Below are 20,407 nucleotides of genomic sequence, written 5' to 3' on the forward strand. Positions count from 1 at the left end.
ACACACACATGAACAGACGCATGCATGCATGCATGCACACACACGCCTTCATGCACATGAACATTCAGTCCCACATGCGTACACTTGCACACTCCTAATAACAGCTCATAACACAAGATAAGCCAGGCCAAAATGAAAACAGAAGAATGTTCTCCATTCCTCCAGAACCAGGATTTGATTTGGTCCTTTCTCTTCATTTCTCTTCTCTTCTCTATGTTTTCATTTTCTCTATCTTTGTGTTCTTTTCCACATTAACGCCAATCCTTGTTACAGGACTTCTGTTTTTACATTTTGTGCGAATGCACACAGGCACACAGATCCATCTCTGCTAACAAACAAGAGGAACAGATGAGCTCAGAGCCGTGCCAGTTACAGAGACGCGTTGGCAAAAGAGATAGAGGGAGAGAGACACTCACACAGAATGAAAGGGAGCGAGACAGTGGGGTGATGAAAATGATGGATGGAGAGAGAGGGTAAGAGGGATAGAGAAGGATAGAGACAGGCGAGGAAAGAGAAAATATGAGGGAGATCAAGTGAGAAAGGAAATTTATGATGATTAGACCTAGAGAGAGAGAGAGAGAGAGAGAGAGAGAGAGAGAGAGAGAGAGAGAGAGAGAGAGAGAGAGAGAGAGAGAGAGAGAGAGATGGAGAGAGATGGAGTGAGAGCGTGCGCGACTGAGAGAGTGAGAGAGAGGCAAGGGAGCAGAAATGACATTACCAGAGAGGGACAGACAGTGTGGAGAGGCAGGAGGAGGGCTGTCGGACCCTGAAGAGAGAGGGATAGTGAGGGGCAGCTTTGTCTGCAGACCCCGTGGCCATATAAGGACCATGTGACACTACGTAGTCACCCTCTGCTGACCTTCTGACAGGGTACGGGGGGGAGGGGAGGCATTAGCTACCCATCATGCTCTTCCCCGGACAGGTGGAGGGAGTGGGGGGGGGGGGGGGGTCCTGTCATAAACAATGCATCGGTGGTCTTCACCCTATCGTGTCATCGACGTATCCATAGGCCTCAAGCAGTCGAGATACAACAGAGTTATCCGGGAGTGTGTAAAGATAAGAACAGTTTGTTTAACGAAGGGAGATAGCACCTTGTGTTTGAGGGGCGCGTCTGGAGAGAGGGCAGACACTGATTGTAGTCCATGACAAACATTCAGCCAGCTGTCGTCAATCTGCGCGGTCTCCGCTCAAATATGATATTGCCTCGCTTTACTGAGCTGCTTCCACACACTGTCACCCAGGCTAGGGCTGTATGCCTGTAAAGAACCACGTCATGTGATAGAAAAGCATAGCCCAAGGGATAGGTCAAAGGATAGGAAACTCAAACTAAATGCTTAGTTTGCTTATTTTTATTATGGTGGAATAGGCCTATTTCAGCCACACACACACACATCTCCCCCCACACACACACACACACACACACACACACACACACACACACACACACACACACACACACACACACACACACACACACACACACACACACACACACACACACACACACACACACACACACACACACACACACACAAAAACACACACACACACACACACACACACACACACACACACAAACACACACACACCTCACGTGTGCTTTCAACATGCTGTAACAGAGCAGTTGTTGTCCTTAAATGTCGCACCACCCAGAGATCTGTTCAACTGGCCTCTGCTTCATGCTCCACATCATCTGACCCCATAGCCTTCCCCCCTGCCTTAGCTGAAACAGACAGCCATTCAAAGCAAGAGACATACTGTTAGGAAACAATTACACGGATACACACATGCAAACCTACAAGGGCACTCCTGGCCCAATCACCAACCACAATCTGTTTCTCAGCAAGACCACCGAGAAACCACACATATTTTGAGACTGTGAGAATGTCTTTTATCATGGTCTGATGACCTGCATGCAGCTATAAGGTTGTGAGAAAGAGAGAGTGTGTGGTTGTGTGTGTGTGTGTGTGTGTGCGCGTGTGTGTGTGTGTGTGTGTGTGTGTGTGTGTGTGTGTGTGTGTGTGTGTGTGTGTGTGTGTGTGTGTGTGTGTGCGTGTGTGTGTGTGTGTGTGCGTGTGTGTGTGTGTGTGTGTGTCTGTGTGTGTGTGATTCTGTGTGTGTGTGTGTGTGTGTTTGTGAGAGCGCATTTCTATCAGTTAAATTGAAAACAAAATATGTCCTTAATCTTTTGTGTGACAATAAGGCTTCCAAATCGGTGATAGCTCTTATATAATGATAAACCGTTGGTAATTCACTTGATGACAAACAGCAGATCAGGACCCGGTAGCCTAGAGCTAACTGACTTCCTGCTCTCTGTTACAAACGTCCAATCATCACCCGTCCTCCATGCAAGTCTCCTGGCAAATGGTATCGGAGGCTGGTCCCTGTAAGTCCATCCATCCTGGGGAGCCCCAACCACTGTACCCCTAGACCCCCGTCCCCCCTACCCACAGATGCATCCCCCCCCTTCTCTCTATGCAAATCATCCTCTCTTCCCCCTGGCCTTCGTCCCTCCCTCCCCCTCCCCCCTCCCCCTGATGCACGATGCCCATAAGCCCCATCATGCATTGGTCCAACCCCTCCCATCCCCACCGGTCACACACAAAACACATTATACCAAAGGCAAAGAATAAACAAAACTGGAAAGGTCTGCATATCTGAGCGTTATGGCCCAATATCCTTCCTGTTTGTCTGATCTTTGTTTGTGTGTTGTTGTTTGTTGGTTTATGGGATGCCAGTAGTTAGCCTCCCCAGAGAGAGGTGCAGCAGCAGCAGTGCTGTGTGCATGCTATGCATACAGGCCGGCAGCTCCACTAAGGCTCAGACTGAATGGATGTCCCCCCAACAGTACAGTTCATTATTGAACACTGCATCAAACCCTGTTGTACGATACAGCACAGCAAAGGCTAGACTGCCTTGTTACCGCAGGGTTACATTGTGTAATGATTGAGCATGCTATTCCACCACATCTTTTTCCAATCGATCCCTTGCATGTTTTCCCGCCCAACATTCCAAGGAGAGCAGAGATGCTAGGATTTATTTATAGTCAACTGCTTGGAAAATGTGCATGATGTGTAGAAACTGCCCCCTTTCCCTTGAAATGTATTTAAAAGAGTGTTAAAGCATTTTTGTGTGCGTGTGGGTACGTGAGTATGTGTGTTTTATTTGTCTGTATCTGTGTGTATCTGTGTGTGTGTGTGTGTGTGTGTGTGTGTGTGTGTGTGTGTGTGTGTGTGTGTGTGTGTGTGTGTGTGTGTGTGTGTGTGTGTGTGTGTGTGTGTGTGCGTGTCTGTTTCCGTGTATCTCTGTATCTGTGTATCTGTGTGTGTATCTGTGTGTGCGTGTTTGTGTGTGTTTGTGTGTGTGTGCATCTGTGTGTTTGTTTGTAGTGTGAACGCCGTGCCCACGCTGCTGTCCGCGTGGTCGTGTACGGCACTGGGTCGGCGGTGACGCCCGTGAATGGGAAGTCTATGTAGTCCCTCTGATGATGCTTCCAGACACATGACACTGATGTCAATGTGCCGTTGTCATGGTTCCAGGCGCGCTACAGGAGAGAGCAGGCCCAGCAGAGGAGTGCTCCCCCGCTCCCCCTAGTGGAGAACCTGCTGAAGGACAACGCAGACGGCTGCTCCCTGGCTGCACTGCTGCACTTCTACTGTCCCCGGGCCGTTCCAATGGACGGTCAGTCGCACTGCAGTAATGCTCATATCATTATATATATCATACACTATCAGGAATTTAAACTCTTCCCAATACGGAGTTCCCAACCGTTTAAAGAATATTGCTGAGGACTGGCTCAAGTTTGGGTGACTCATTGCACTGAAAGAACAGTGATGAAAACAACACTATTCATTCTTTATACTTTATACTTAACATACATAACCTCTAACCACCACATTAACGTTACATTAACGTTCAATGTTCTGTCTTGTTTGTTCATAATGAGCGATAATAGTGCTAATTTTACAAGTCAAGAGATGTTTTCCGGAGATTAGGGACGTATCACACAGGAAAATGACATGGGAGGGAGAGAACCCTCCAGAGAGAGAGAGAGAGAGAGAGAGAGAGAGAGAGAGAGAGAGAGAGAGAGAGAGAGAGAGAGAGAGAGAGAAGAGAGAGAGAGAGAGAGAGAGAGGAGAGAGAGAGGAGAGAGAGAGAGAGGGAGGGAGGGAGAGGTGGAGAGGGAGGGGGAGAGAGAAAGGGAGAGAGAGAGAGAGAGAGAGAGAGAGAGAGAGAGAGAGAGAGAGGGGCATGTTTCCTATGAGTAAGACCACGCCCTATCCTAAAAAAGGCCCTGTGGTGAGAGGTGATTGGAGGAGAGGGCGTTGGGACGGAGCCGTTAGAGGAGTGGACGGCTGTGAGTAATTCAAAGATAAACAATACCGGGCCTCTGTGCTCTGAGGCCTTCTCATAGGTGGGCTGGAATACAAGTCTAGTTCAGGACAAGTTCACCCACATGTGGTCCAGCTGCTGGTAGAGAGAGAGAGAGAGAGAGAGGGAGAGAGAGGGAGAGGGAGAGAGAGAGAGAGAGAGAGAATGAGAGAGAGAGAGAGAGAGAGAGAGAGAGAGAGAGAGAGAGAGAGAGAGAGAGAGAGAGGAGAGAGAGAGAGAGAGAGAGAGAGAGAGAGAGAGAGAGAGAGAGAGAGAGAGAATGAGAGAGAGAGAGAGAGAGAGAGAGAGGAATGAGAGAGAGAGAGAGAGAGAGAGAGAGAGAGAGAGAGAGAGAGAGAGAGAGAGAGAGAGAGAGAGAATGAGAGAGAGAGAGAGAGAGAGAGAGAGAGAGAGATAGATGTGTGCATGTGAAGGTCTATCGATCAGTACAAACAGCACTAAGTATCAATCAAAAAATGCTTGACCTTCCTGGGAAGTACCATATACACTTATCCAAACCAGTGTGTAAGGTGGGGTGAATGGGGTCAGTGCTGGGAACAAGTGATAAGGCTCCGTCAGGAAATCCTCTAAATTAACTTTGATGGTCCCTATACCAGTGGGACTGTAAATGTTGCCATCTCTTTTCACTCTGGTGAACATAACTTAAACTATGCCTTATCTTATCCCTGGCTTCCTGCCCTTTCCGTTGTAAACCCCTCCCTGTCTGTATATGTGTATGTATGTGTGTGTGTGTGTGTGTGCGTGTGTGTTTGTGTGTGTCTGTGTGTCTGTGTGTGTTTGTTTGACCGTGTGTGCATGTGCCTGTGTGCCTGTGTGTGTGTTTGTGTGTGTGTGTGTGTGTGTGTGTGGTGTGTGTGTGTGTGTGTGTGTGTGTGTGTGTGTTTGTGTGTGTGTGTTGTGTGCGTGCCCCTCCCCTGCCCTGTCTGTGGTGCAGATATCTGCCTGAAGGAGACCATGTCCCTGGCTGACAGTCTGTACAACCTGCAGCTGGTGCATGACTTCTGCAGGGACAACCTCAACCACTGCTGCCACTTCAGCCTGGAGGACATGCTCTACACCCACGCCTCCATCAAGGTGAGCCCGGGCCAGGGGAGCAGGATGGCCCGCAGAAGCCCTGGGAGCGGGGGGGGGTGGGGACAATGGAAACTAGGGAGAGGAATAATACAGTTTCAGCGTAGGAAATGACACATTGGCAAAAGTGAGTCATGCTAAGGAATTCTTCAGTGTGTGTAAGCAGTGGGGCCACTCTTAAGGATGTTGTGTGTGTTTGTGTGTGTGTGTTTATGTGTAATTCTGTGTGTGTGTGTGTGTGTGTCTGTGTGTGTAGACCTAGGTATGAGATGGAATATTCTGCGTATTTTTGCTGTAATGCCACATTTTTGGTCGTAGCTTTGCTGCTGCTGCTATGATTTATTGATAGTTTGTGTGATGTGTGCTGAGTGCTGTGTGTTTAAAGTGTGCTTTGTGTGTGTGTGTGTGCGTGTAGCGTGTGTGTGTGTGTGTGTGTGTGTGTGTGTACTGTGTAGCGTGTGTATGCTGTGTGTTTTCCATGTGTGGGTAAGCTCGTCTTAGAGTTCCCTGCAGCCTGGAGCTGGTCCCTCCAAAATGAATCAGTCTGCTTGGAGCAGATGCGTGCACACACAAGCATACACACAAACACACACAGACACACACACACACACACACACACACACACACACACACACACACACACACACACACACGTACACGTACACGTACACGTACACATACAAATGCATAAACACACACACACACACACACACACACACACACACACACACACATGCACATACTCACACTCACAGTCTGTTTGTTGACACCAGACACAGAAATCACTGAGCTTTGAAGATAAGTGAACTGCTGAATCCACCACAGAGCCAGTGAGGAGAATGCGAAGGCTTGTTCAAACCATTATATTATCATCATGTCTCTCGTGTGAAAGAGGTCGATGAGACCAAATAAAGGTTCAATAAATAGATAACACTTGTAGATAGATTACAGGAGCCAAGCCGGTGGTGTCTGTGCTTTCTGGGGTGGCTAGCGTTAGCAGCAGCAGTAGCATTAGCGGTGTTGAACAGAGAGCACAGTGAGGAGGGGATGTGGGCAGAGGCATTAAGATTCTAGTCACGATTCCAACTGATCCAGCTGATCCAGCTGATTGTTATTCCCCAACAAAACACCACACTTTTTCCGTTTTCACACGTTAACACTTTCGGCCTGCTTTCTTTCTTTTCTCCTTCTGGCCCTCTCTATGCCCCCGCGGCCTGCTGTGGCTTCTATTAGCATGTTGTGGGCAGGCCTCTAGCCTGGTGCTACAAGGACGCCAGGAAAAAGAGAGTAACAAGAGAGAGCGGGGACGGAGCTGGTCATTGGCAGGCTGCCCGTCTGACATAGGCATGCCTCCTACTGAATACCAACAAGGACATGTGTGTGTGTGTGTGTGTGTGTGTGTGTGTGTGTGTGTGTGTGTGTGTGTGTGTGTGTGTGTGTGTGTGTGTGTGTGTGTGTGTGTGTGTGTGTGTGTGTGTGTGTGTGTGTGTGTGTGTGTGTGTGTGTGTGTGTGTGTGTTTGTGTGTGTTTGTGTGTGTGTGTATTTGTGTGTGTATGTGTGTGTGCGTGTGTGTGTGTGTGTGTGCATTCAATGAATTCAGTTAAATACATATTCTGTTTATGCCACTCAGTGTAAGATGGTTCAAGGACGTCCAGAAAGGCTCTAGATAAGATATACATCGGAAGCAGTGGTGTTTTTGAGCAGGGGGGTTTGTGTTTGTGATTGGGTGAACTATCCGAAGAGATGTACAAACTCAGACTTATGCCTGAGACCCATCTAAACTGTACTGTAAAATAGTTAAGGCATAATGGTTTTTAAGTATACCCACACACATGCACACATACACACACACCTTGTTGCCTAGCTACCGTTTCCAAGCCATGACCTTGTTGAGGCATTAATGTGCAGCATGTTGTCACTATAGCTCAAGTAGCGCTCAACAGAGACACCTAGTGGGGGGTTCTGTTCCTACAACGTCTAAAAGACTATTGCCTAACATTGTGTGTGTCTGTGTGTGTTTGTGTGTGTATGTTTGTGTGTGTGTGTGTGTGTCTGTGTGTGTCTGTGTGTGTGTGTGTTACAGAGTAACTACCTAGTGTTTATGGCAGAGCTCTTCTGGTGGTTTGAAGTGGTAAAGCCCTCCTTCGTACAGCCGAGGGTGTTCGACCCACAAGGTAACACGACTGCATACCAAGCAGCGGAGTGATCAATAACTGCTGCTCGCTGCATATTCCTCCGTTATCTACCTCTCCTCTTCTCCACAGCTTGTGATCCGGTCCCAGCGACCAGGAGCATGGCGCCAGTGTCCAGCCCCGTCAAAGAGAGCTATGCAGACCGCCCAGCCAGCCCAGAGCCCACCCCTACTGAAGGTGACCACGGTGATATAATTCACTCTAATGCGTCTTCATCAACCCCCTTCATCACTCGACCAAACGCAACCACGCAGACAACGGCATGTGCCCGGCCTTCACACTACAGACACACACCCACAGATAAAGACACACAAACACGCACCAACTCACGCACACACACACACACAGATCCACACACAAACACACACAATCAAAAAAGACGTCCATCAGCTTGAACCTGAGCTAAGGACGTCGAACATCCACAGGTCTGGTTCTCAAAGGTGTGCAGAAGTTCGCTAAAGAGGTTCCTGCATATTGAGCAGCGCCCGCCGATGTACCCTCATCACCCGCTTTCAGCTCATAACCCAAGCTCACTCTGATCCACCTTTAATCAGAGCATGCATTCTGTTTGGGTTGGTTCTCATGGTGGAAACTCTATTGCAGGTGCAATGAAACGATCCACCTCCATGTCGTATATGGAAGGCTGCGTGGGGACGTGGCCCAAAGAGAACCGGTGAGCACATCAACACCACCTTACTACATGTCCAAATTGTTTATGTCCAAAGAAGGGTCACATTTAGGTGATTTTACTGAAGGTTATATCCAAAGCGACTTCCAATCCATTCATTGACACACCGACGGCGGAGTCAACCGCGCACGTCGACAGTGAGCTCGTCAGGAACCTTGCTAAGGGACACCTCGACCCTTCGAGGAGCCGGAGATCAAACTAGCAATCTTCCGGTTTCCAGTCAGCCCGCTCTACCCCCTGAGCTACTGCGGCCCTCACCGATAATGAACCGTCATTTATTTTTCTATTTTAGATCACGCGGGATTTCCTTTGAGATCCCGCTGGACGGCGACCTATCAGGGCTGTCCGGGGAAGGCTCCTCCCACCGCGGCGGCATGACCCGCTCGGCCAGCTCCGACGGTCTGGGGTTCAAAGTTCACTATGCAACGCGCGGCGGTGGCCTGAAGCGCCACCAGTCCCTCGTGCCCGTCGCCGTGAACGGACAGAAGGACAGCAGACACATCGCCGAGGAGGAGGAGGACTACGGCTCCCAGAAGCCCCTGGGGCGGAACAACACGTTCTCGATCAAGAACCAAAGCAGGTACAGGAGTCTTTGTGGAACTCCAAATGTGGGAGTGTTTATTTCGATGAAACAGAAGCCATCGTTTCTGAAAGATATTCTCGCTGTTCTTTTATTTTATTTTATTTATCCAATGTGTTGACACATGGACACCATCCCTTCACTCCAGGTATTCCAACGGCGGGATCCCGGACGGCCCCCACCACGGTAACCACGGCAACCACGGCGGCCGCATCAGCCCCACCACGCCCCCCAGCATCGAGGAGGCCTTGAAGATCATCCACGACAACGAGCGGCCCCACGCCAGCCTGGGCCTCGGGGCCCCGGACAACGGCTTCTTCCTCCACGGGGGGGAGGCCCCCGACCGCCAGGGGCCCCCCGGCCTGGGCCAAGACCCGTGCTCTCCCGCCAAGGCCGAGCGCGAGCCCAGCTCCCTGTCCACGGACGAGGTGGACACGGGCATCCACGTGAGGACGGAGGACATCCAGAGCCTGGACGAGGACTCCTCCTCCCTGAGGGACTACTCAGACATCGACCCGGACTACGAGACCACCACCCGCTCCTGCCCGCTGCCCAACAGGCAGGACAGGTCTGTGGGGGGGGGAGGAGGAGACGGAGGAGGAGGGGGTGCTAGGGGCGGGCCCGCCGACGACGCCCACCCCGTAGGGGAGAGAGGGGAGGGGGCTGAGAGGAGCAGCCCCCTCCGGCCCCGGGCGGGGTCCACGCTGCCCAGGTCCCACACCGTCAGCCCCGTCTCCTCCTCCACCGGCGGGTCGGGGGTGGTCCGCATGACCAGCTTCGCCGAGCAGAAGTTCAGGAAGCTGGAAGGGAGGAGCAGCGGGGGGACCACGCCAGAGAGCTCCGAGCTCAACCTGTCCTACCCGCGGCCCGCCAGAGCCCTGTCCCTCGAGGTGAGGAGCCACCACCGGCCGGAACCGCCCTCCCGGCTGTGTCCTGGCACACTTTCACTATTTATGATAACACAGGGATTACCGCGTTGTTCGTTTTCAATATGGGGAAAAACGCAGCATTTTCACGAGCAACTATATAGTTATGGATATTTCATGTTTGCCCTGCCTGCATACTCTATGTGTATATATATGCGAAGTTTTCAATATTTTTAATGCAGTACAATACCTTCGGGTTTTACAGTTTTCACATAAAGTATCTGTAGAAATTCATATTTAAGAGAATAACTGGTCCGTCTGAATTTAAAGAACGATTAAACTTGTGCTTCCTCTGCAGAGCGCTGGTCCCCCGCTGCCCATCAGCTCTCCAAACACGCCCTCACCCAGGGACCCCACCCACCTGCTGGCCTCAGAGATGGTGCACCTCAAGATGAAGCTGGAGGAGAAACGCCGGGCCATAGAGGCCCAGAAGAAGAAGGTGAGGCAGGGCGTGGCCAGCAGAGATGGATGGATGAGTGGATGGATGAATAGATTAATAAAGGAAGACTGGATCAATTTATCTATGGATACATTGAATAATTTGGGTGATTATATAAATTCATAAATGGCTGGATAAATGCGTGATGTGCAGAATGGTTGATTTAATGGATAAATCAATTAATGAATCAAACGACATATGTATCGACGAATTGAAGAAAAAATTGGATGCACGGGTGAATAAAAGATGGGATGAATAGCATTTATAAATCAGTGCTTCTTTTACTTTAAAAAGGTGGAGGCAGCTTTCACGCGCCACCGCCAGAGGATGGGCAGAACAGCCTTCCTCAACGTGGTGCGAAGGAAAGGCATCACCTCCCCGGTCAGCAGTCACAGCACGGAGTTGGCAGCAGCAGCGGAAGCAGAGCCAGAGCCAGAGCCCGCTCCCAGGGAGCCCAGCGAGCTCGCCAGCCTGGGCCGGGCAGAGAGGTGCAAGCCCGACGGAGCAGCGCCAAAGTCCCCCTGTGAAGACGGTAGGTCCCCTTAAAGTCCCCCTGTGAAGACGGTAGGTCCCCTTAAAGTCCCCCTGTGAAGACGGTAGGTCCCATTAAAGTCCCCCTGTGAAGACGGTAGGTCCCCTTAAAGTCCCCCTGTGAAGACGGTAGGTCCCCTTAAAGTCCCCCTGTGAAGCCGGTAGGTCCCCTTAAAGTCCCCCTGTGAAGACGGTAGGTCCCATTAAAGTCCCCCTGTGAAGACGGTAGGTCCCCTTAAAGTCCCCCTGTGAAGACGGTAGGTCCCCTTAAAGTGCCCCTGTGAAGACGGTAGGTCCCCTCAAAGTCCCCCTGTGAAGACGGTAGGTCCCCTTAAAGTCCCCCTGTGAAGACGGTAGGTCCCCTTAAAGTCCCCCTGTGAAGACGGTAGGTCCCCTTAAAGTCCCCCTGTGAAGATGGTAGGTTCCCTTAAAGTGTGTAAGTTTGATGCGTGCGGAACACACGTGCAGAGATACATGCAGACACAAAAAGGCTGTTGACTGGTAGTAGTGAAAACAAGAAAGAGGCAAAAAGTCAATAACAAAAATAGAAAAACAACTCAAAAATTACTTTTAAAAGTTTCTCAATAATATAATCTGTACAAAATCACAGAGCAGCAAACATTACCGCTGTGTATGTGTATTTTGTATTTTGTTTGAAGTGCAGTGCCTGTTAAAAATGTGCCTGTCCTGCCCTTCTGTATTTTCTTCAAAAACCGCTCATCCAAACAACAAACTCAACCTGCACTTCCCTCGCTCATGAACAACACACCCGCCAATTGTGAAATCGATTAAATGAATGGTTGTCAAGAAAATCGAAGGAAAGCCAGACAGACATGCAGAGACACTGCAACTTCCCTGCCTCTTCGGAACGGGTCGAGGTTGCAGCTTTCTCTAGAACCGCTCATCCAAACCCCCTCAAACTAAACACTGCGGTTCCTTGGGGCCTCTGTAATTAACCTGCCAAGTGTGAGATCGGATGACAGACAGACATACTGTATTCGAAGGACAGGAGAGGAGAGGAGGATAGAAGGAAATAAGGGGTGTAGAGGAGAGGGAACAAGAAGAGGAAAGAGGAGAAGGAGAAAACTCGAAGGACAGACAGACATACTGTACATACATACATACAGAGACTTCTTTAATTATGTTAGATGTGTACCTTGCCTGGGACTGTGAATATAAACTAGTGAGATGCTATAATATAATGCTATTGTAGCTGTAAGGGCTAATTGCTTACAGATTACCCTATTGATGAATATAGGGCATTCCAGGTGTACATTTGTGAGTTTATCATCATTAAATACAATCAGACAAGAGCTTAGTTTTATTAAGCGACAAAGAGGTCATAATGCGAACATCCTCTTGGTTGCTTGAGGCTAAGTACAATGCAACTCTCCTCATTGAGACAATTGCCTTTTTACCTTGTTGCAGACAATATACTAAATAAACTAAACAAACTTAACTCCAGGAGGCTTGTGAAGACCGAGCAACAAAAAGGCCAGGTTGACTGTGCAATGAAAAGGACAAGAGTTAAATACCAAAACAAACGTAACCAAAAAGCTAACATGAGGTTGACTGGAGATTATTCATAGATAGAACCCCCCTGCTGGCCAGGAGGTGAAGTGCTGGATCCCTTACCCATTTAATGCACTGAAGGATTGATTGGTTGATGTTTCCCCTGCTCTATCAGGCGTGGGTTCTGGGGAGATCGACATCACGGAGTACACGCGCTCCATCGAGAGGCTGAACACGTCGCTGGGCTTCCTGCAGACGGAGATGCAGCGTCTGGCCCAGCAGCAGGAGACCATCATGTCCATGAGGGAGCAGCAGGCCTGGGTCATCCCGCCTCCGGCCCCCTCCCCACATAGGTACCAGGCTGAGGGGGAGTCAGGGACAGACTCACACGCTACACTGTGGATTCACTGCTATTGGATTAACAAACGATTTTGTTAAATGAATGATGTACTTTTGTCATTGGATATGATGAAACATCGACACCAATGCAAGGTCAACAGGAATACATTTGAGCCTGGCTGATATTTAAACACATGGTAAATGGTGCACGGTAAATGGACTGCATTTATATTGCACTTTTCTAACCAGTTGCCACTGAAAGTGCTTCACAATATCGCCTCACATTCAGCCATTCATACACACATTCACCTCATCCCACCGACGGCGGCGTCGACCATGCATGGCTACAGCCAGCCCGTCAGGAGCAGTCACGGTGAGGGGTCTTGATGAGGGACACCTCCACAATCTTCACATCTTCACAACCTTCTGGTTACCAGCCAACCCTCTCTACCTACTGAGCCACATGGATTAGATTGGTGCATTCCAATAGTAAGACGTGTTCCTCTTCCTCTTCCTCCTCCTCCTCCTCCTTCTCCTCCTCCTCCTCTTCCTCCTCCTCCTTTTCTTCCTCCTCCTCCTCCTCCTCCTCCTCCTCCTCCTTCTCCTCCTCCTCCTCCTCCTCTTCCTCCTCCTCCTCCTCTTCCTCCTCCTCCTCCTCCTCTTCCTCCTCCTCCTCCCCCAACAGACAGCTCAGAGAGCTGCGCAGCAGCAGCGTGGTGGGCCGGGGGTCGGGCCGTGGCTCCATGGGGTCCCTGTCTCCCATCCTGTCCTCGTCGGGGTCGCCCCGCGCCCCGCACCGCTCCCCCGCCGGGCTCAAGCGCCGCCCGGCCTCCTTCCACGCCAGGACGCCCCGCACCCCGCGGCCCAACGACCTGAAGGTCACGCCCTTCAGCCGCATGCTCAACACCCCCACCTCGGTGGACAGCCTGCCCCGGCTGCGGCGCTTCAGCCCCAGCCAGACCCAGACCAGCTCCTTCGCCTACCTGGGTCACGACGAGGGCCCCCTGGCCCTCGACAGCCTGGACCCCCAGGACCCCCTGGACCCCCAGCAGAGGGACAAGCACCCGGAGGAGGGGCCGAGGCAGAGTGCGGGCGCTCTCCGGCCTCCCGCCAAAGGAGCCGACGCCGAGCCCGACCCCGGGGAGCGGCGGGAGGTGGCGGCGGCGGGGAAGGCGACCGAGGGGGTGATCTCGTCGGAGGTGCGGAGCCAGCCGGGGGCGAACCACCAGGGGCACGGCCGGCGGCAGGGGACGGCGGAGCAGAGCGACCCGGGCAGGAGAGACCTGAGGGAGGTGCCCCTGTTCCAGAAGGACGACACAGAGGAAGAGGCAGCGTTGGATGGAGGTGCGGGGAGAGATGCCTACGGAGATGACCAGAAGATGTGCTGTGGATTCTTCTTTAAGGTGCGTTTGGGCTTCACCTCGGCTTCATTCATACACAATTTGTGAAATTCAATACATCGATTTTTGCTGCTGTTGGCTGCGGGTTGTTGCTGCTGTTTGGGATGTTTATTGAGTTGTTGTCTGATACTTATTGATTCGCCAATTTCATTAACATATAACATAAAAAACACACACACAACCCACCCCCACAACCAGGATGATGCCAAAGGTCAAGAGGACATGGCAGCCAAGAGAGAAGCTCTGCTGGAGAAGAGGCTGAGGAGGGAGAAGGAGGCGCAGGAGAAGAAAGTACAGCAGGAACAGGAACAGGAGGAGAAGAAGGAGGCTGCAAGGTCAGTCTGCTCTCTGTTACCTCTCCTCCTCTCCTCTCCCTTCACCCCTCATCTTCTCTCTCTCTCCTCTCCTCTCCTCACCTCTTCTCGTTTTCTCCTTCTCCGCTCTCCTCTTCTTCTTCCCTCTCCTCTACTCCCTTTATTTCCTTCTATACTCCTCTCCTCTCCTCACATCCTCTCGTCTCCCCTCCCCTCTCATCTTCTCTCTCTCCTCCTCTCTCATGACCTCTTCTCTCTTTCTCCTTCTCCCCTATCCTCTCATCTTCTACCTCTCCTCCTCCTCTCCTCCCCACCCCACTCCTCTCCCGCCACAAGCCCTCCCGAGTGGCGGAAGAAAACATCCTTCAAACTAAAGGGTCATCCGTGTCTTAGGTTGAGGGCGGAGGAGGAGCTGCAGAAGAAGGACGACGAGAAAGCGAGGAGGGATTACATCAAGAACGAGTACTTGAGGAGGAAACAGCTCAAGCTGATGGACGACATGAACGACGTCATCAAGCCCCGCTCAGGAAGCCTGAAGAAAAAGCCCCGCCCTAAATCCATCCACCGGGACGTTGTGGAGTCGCCCAAGCCCCCAGTCAGGGCAGCAGGTGAGCAGCCACATGCACGCCTGTTGCACAACACTAGCAATAGCACAAACACACTCAGCCATCCTGACCCTTGGTGTTGTGGTTGTAGGGGTGCGTCCTCGTGGGTATTCCGTCTCCAGTGTCTCCCTGGCCTCCCTGAACCTCGGTGACAATGAAAGCAACCAATCAGACAACAGGAAAACTCCCAGGTAAACAATAATTGTAATTTTGTTTCTCCTGTAAACGAGTAAAATGTGAATTGGCCCCAACGGAATAATACATTAAAGGTGAGGTTCGTAGAATTGGATAAGTTCCCCAAGAAGCTTAAGCCTCTATCGAACGTGGACATCAAAGACCACTTCACTGTGCCTGTGAAGACAAGCATGCTCCGTCCTTCCTACAAAATATCTTACATGTTTAGAGTTTTAACACTTTTTAATCTGAGTGTAAAATACTCTAGCAAATGACAGTTTGCAAACAAGGGGGATTCTTATTAATATGAAGTGGGTGTGTATTATTTAATGCATCCATGTTCTGGAGGCTTTTTGGGGTTGATTCCCTGTTCGGTTAAAGTAGGCTATCACTCTTTCTGAGAAAGTTTGTATCCGAAACTAAACTGTATCCAAAACTAAACGCACACTGTCATGTTATCAAAAGCAATCTATGTCACACGCTGCAGAGCAAATAAACATTAGCTTATAGTGCCGCCTGCTATCAAGATTAATGGCGAATGCATATAACATATAGTGATAATTACACGTCTATGAATGTATTATCCACCACTTTTGATACAATAAGAGGACTGTGTGTTAATAGGCTATTAAGTAGTATTTATCTAGTTCTGCCTTGTCCTTCAACATGACTTGTGACCATGGTGACAAACCTAATTGTGATGGTTAAAGGGATTTTTTTTGCCGGATAGAGGCATCAAAAATCAACCATGGTGGATTAGAATGTACACTTTTTTAGCAACAAAAAATAGCTTATACATTAGAGGCCAGTACAGGCCACTGTAGTGGTTGTAAAGGGAGGGGTGACAGGGGCGAATTCAGTTGGTTGCAATCTGACACCTTAGCGCTAGTTGCTACTAAATCCTACACTGGAGCTTTAAGCATTTAGTTGCGTGTTTAGGTTGCTTGAGTAATGTATGTCGAAACTAAATAATCAAGCAATAGTGCCTTTTTCTAATGATCCTTCCTCATTCAAACATCCCTCCTACCGTCTCTGGTCATCCCTGTGCTATTTGTTTGTTCATATAGGAAACTATATAGTACTGAAATGACCCTCTTCCTATTGTCGACAATGTCACTATAATCAAGCAACATTGTATAATCTTCAACTGCCGGTGATAATATATGCAACTGTTCCTTTCATTGTTGTTCCAATGAAATATACCACAGTTGAACTAGTACAGCAATAACCCATCCCATAACCTGACAGTCATTTTTCATTGTCCTCCCTTGCAAGCGACGTGTGTGTTACCATCTGATATCCCACACTGTCTAATCCTCTACCTCTTGTTTTGCACGCAACCCCTCAGAGGCAATAAAGTAGCTTCCTGTCATATATCGTTCTTTCTTAGCTCGCCCAAAGAAAGAAAGGGAAGGTTAGTAAGGCACAACAGAACTAGTCAAACCGGCCGTTACCCGCCTAGACCGTTCACAAGAGAAGCAGCTCCATCCACACCTAGCAGAGCTTTACTCCATCCCTCCACCACGCCGTCCATTCTCTTGATACCATGTGTCACCGGCGGCAGACAACAGCAGTCATAACAGCCCTCACACAAGTGATGTGTGTGAAATGAAACAGATGGATCAAAAAAGGTTGACAGTTCATTGTGCTGCTCTCAAAACCTGCCACGCCATTGCCTATGCTGCTTCCACTGCTCCTTTGCTCTTGATGAATAGAAAGTAACCCTTGCCCTCTGTAGTGCTGCTCTCTCTGGCTGCTGCGTGCATCATTCCCTCCCGCGCCGGCTTCCCCCGATGCTTCCAGCCCTATGGTTGTGTGTGCCTCCTTCCAGGACTTCTGCAGTCTGCCTCCCATGCCTCTCAATCTGGCCTCGCTATAAGGGCTTTCGGTCCACGCTTTGCTGAACACGTCTGATTATGTCTCCACGCTTTACTGCGCTAAGGCTGGCTGTGTACAGTGAGAGAGAACAGGCCCGGCTGAGAGCGCAGTGCACAGTGTATGACCCGGTTTGGCTGCCGCTCTCTCTGCTGCTATATGTGTTCGCTGGTCTTCGTTGTCTCGTGCCACTGATATCGTCTGCATGTCTGCTCTGCCTTTTTTCGACCCCTTGTTTTTTTGTTTTGTTGTGTTTGTTGTGTTTGTTGTTGTTTTTTCTTATTAAAAAATATGTTTCTTCGGTTGTTTGCATTCCGACATGTAATGCCTGTGTTTGTTGTGGCGTCCATCCAGGCCCGACTCCGCGGGGGGCTTTTCTTCCTGTCCGTCAGCTGGAAGCCGCAACGGAGAGAAAGACTGGGAGATTGAGTCCACCACCTCCTCCACGCCCTCCAACACAGAGTACACAGGTACACAGGGAGCCACTGCTCCATCCCAAACCCAGGGAATTAGGAATCGTACGATACATACCTGTTTATCACAGCACAAAGGACCTTGTTCCTAAGACTAGGGCAGATTTATATAGCGTATGGATAGTTTAAGTTAAGTGTAGTTGTTTTCTAAGGCAGATGCACTGTGTTTCCCCCACAGGACCCAAGTTGTACAAGGAACCAAGTGCCAAATCAAACAAACACATCATACAGAACGCCCTGGCTCACTGCTGCCTGGCGGGCAAGGTCAACGAAGGACAGAAGAACAAGATACTGGATGTGAGTTTTGGTATTTTCCTTGGTTCATGTTTGAGTCTATAATATGCTCTATTTGACAAACATATTGACTTTGTAAGTATGGGAGGAAATCAAACGATTAGTCCAACACTGGTGACAAACCCCCTTCTCATCCTCACATGTTCCATTCTATATCCGTTGTCCAACTACTGCAGGAAATGGAGAAGTCGGAGGCCAACAACTTCCTGGTGTTGTTCCGCGACGCCGGGTGTCAGTTCAGGTCGGTGTACACCTACTGCCCCGAGTCGGAGGAGATGACCAGGCTGGCCGGCATCGGCCCCAAGAGCATCACCACCAAGATGGTGGAGGGCCTGTACAAGTACAACTCGGACAGGAAGCAGTTCAGCCAAATCCCGGCCAAGACCATGTCGGCCAGCGTGGACGCCGTCACCATCGCCGGCCACCTGTGGCAGACCAAGAAGCAGAGCACCCCCAAAAAACTGCAGCCCAAGTAGCGCAGGACTGAACACACACACACACACACACAGACGCACGCACACGAAAAAGACATCTCTCGTTCATCAGGATTACCCGTATGAATGGGGGCTTGGTGTAAATATTTTTTTCATCCAAGGGCCACGTGGCTGTTGACTTGGCAACTGGAATGTAGGACGGAGAGCTTCAACAAAAGGGCATCGCAGTTAACAGAACCGAGTGGGACAACTAAGACTTTTCAATGAGGGCGGTGTACTGTATGTGTGTGTGTCTGTCTGTGTGTGTGTGTGTGTGTGTGTGCGTGTGTGTGTATACTTGTGTTGGCATGTGTATCCATGTTCTTCTGTGCCAAAAAAACGAAAGTGAAGAAGAGGCGATGGACCTTTGCCTTACCTTGTAGTACCGCTGAAGCACTGAATGTCACTCCTCAGTTAGAGGCAGTTTGGTTATTCTGAGTTGATCATGTGTGGCCTTATGCTTGTTGTGTGTCTCTGACGGAGAAGCCTGCGGGGTAAAGTCTGGTGGGTGGCGGTGTACATGCCTGTCGCAGACTCTGTTGTGATGTGAGCGTTTTTCCCTCTCCCCTCCCCTTACTCACACATCTTCTCCACCATTTCCAGGAGGAAATGGTTTGGGAGTTTTAACGAAAGAGAGAGAATGTGAGAACTTTTTTTTGTATTAGCACTTAGAATGCATTGTACAAGGTGAATGGAACGGTCTAAATGTGTATGAATGGTTAAGTGCCAAGATTGAGGGAAATACCTCAAGTTGTTGAATTGCCGTAACTTTCCATTGAGTGTATGATGATGGTGATGATGATGAGGATGAGAATGATTATGATGATGAGGATGAAATCATTTAGTGTTTTATCATGAAACTTACTCTGGAAAGCACCTACAACCGACTTGTTTAATTTATTTCATTTCACAATAATGCTTTGACTGTCTGACACAAGGCATTTTGGGGATGATGTTTTTATCTGAGTAACACAATGAACGTAATGTTTATGAGTTCAATATGCTTGTACATAATTGATATTTCATTCAAAATGAATGACTGATTAGTCACCTTTTGAGTAGCTTTAATCGTTCATCCTTAGCATATATAATGTATCATAGGGCCTTTTGTCGTACTGAAAAAGCAGTGTGATCGTTCACCAGTGTTGATAACACAATTGTGATTAGACACCCCTCCACTGTGTCCTTAATCTGTGCAATCTATTGAGAGTTAATACAATTCTAATCACGTTGCATTCTGTGCATTAAATTAGTCACTTTGCTGTGGATAAAGCCCCCCTAAATACATTGAAATTCACAACCTAAACCTAAATCAAACGTGTATATACCAGATCGTTAGCAACAATAATAGCAGTAGATGATCCAACATAGTTGACCTAATTGCTCACTGAACCTTCTAACCATATTCCCACTCTAACACCGACATGCAGTTGGTTTTATTTGTGCATCGTTACATGTTAATTTTCCTTTTTGCATATATCCATGTATTATGTGTTTACACTGTACATATATATTTTGTCATATGAAAGTATTTTTTGTAAGCTGCATTTACCGTTGGAGGGTTTGTCAGCACAATTGTAAAGGAAACAGAACAGTGTTCAGCGTGTAGCTTGGAAAAAAAGGACCTGGTGTGAAGTCCTAATTCGTGCTCTAGAGTGATAACTTCAGCAGCACAGAGTGATCGGATTCGAGGAGTTTAAAGTCTTACTATTTTTCCAACCTGATTTCATTTTGTTTTTAATTCATCAAGACGTTTATGGACCTTGTTATTTTCTATTAATTTGAGCTATTAAATTGCCAACTATCAACTGTCATCCTTGTGTCTAATTCATTATTTTCTGTTTAGTTATAGTTAAATGTCTGCATAAAGGCACACACACGCACGTACAAACACACACACACACACACACACACACACACACACACACACACACACACACACACACACACACACACACACACACACACACACACACACACACACACACACACACACACACACACACACACACAGGCACAATGCCATTTTGATGACACTTTCATCATTACAATAAGCAAACATGAAGGTCAGATCTTCAGATACATTTTCTAAATTCAAAGGGAAAGTTATCCAGGGGGCTCAGGTTGA

The 20,407-nt window shown here is 49.1% G+C and overlaps 1 protein-coding gene across 1 annotated transcript in view; it reads left to right on the forward strand.

Moving 5' to 3' along the window:
* The window catches only part of camsap2b (calmodulin regulated spectrin-associated protein family, member 2b), a 35,399-nt gene extending 15,294 nt beyond the window's left edge, over positions 1-20,105 (forward strand). The window contains exons 5-21 of the mRNA XM_056597803.1: positions 3,540-3,681; positions 5,327-5,466; positions 7,548-7,638; positions 7,729-7,833; positions 8,260-8,329; positions 8,637-8,924; positions 9,073-9,814; positions 10,149-10,289; positions 10,584-10,821; positions 12,508-12,685; positions 13,357-14,074; positions 14,270-14,406; positions 14,779-14,993; positions 15,082-15,181; positions 17,394-17,509; positions 17,691-17,809; positions 17,983-20,105. Of these exons, the coding sequence (XP_056453778.1) occupies positions 3,540-3,681; positions 5,327-5,466; positions 7,548-7,638; positions 7,729-7,833; positions 8,260-8,329; positions 8,637-8,924; positions 9,073-9,814; positions 10,149-10,289; positions 10,584-10,821; positions 12,508-12,685; positions 13,357-14,074; positions 14,270-14,406; positions 14,779-14,993; positions 15,082-15,181; positions 17,394-17,509; positions 17,691-17,809; positions 17,983-18,282 (3,840 nt within the window). The 3' untranslated portion in view covers positions 18,283-20,105. The remainder of the gene's footprint in view (positions 1-3,539; positions 3,682-5,326; positions 5,467-7,547; positions 7,639-7,728; positions 7,834-8,259; positions 8,330-8,636; positions 8,925-9,072; positions 9,815-10,148; positions 10,290-10,583; positions 10,822-12,507; positions 12,686-13,356; positions 14,075-14,269; positions 14,407-14,778; positions 14,994-15,081; positions 15,182-17,393; positions 17,510-17,690; positions 17,810-17,982) is intronic.
* Positions 20,106-20,407: the final 302 nt, after the last annotated feature.

The sequence above is a fragment of the Gadus chalcogrammus genome, chromosome 8 (assembly GCF_026213295.1).
Source record: "Gadus chalcogrammus isolate NIFS_2021 chromosome 8, NIFS_Gcha_1.0, whole genome shotgun sequence".
In the NCBI taxonomy this organism is placed as follows: domain Eukaryota; kingdom Metazoa; phylum Chordata; class Actinopteri; order Gadiformes; family Gadidae; genus Gadus; species Gadus chalcogrammus.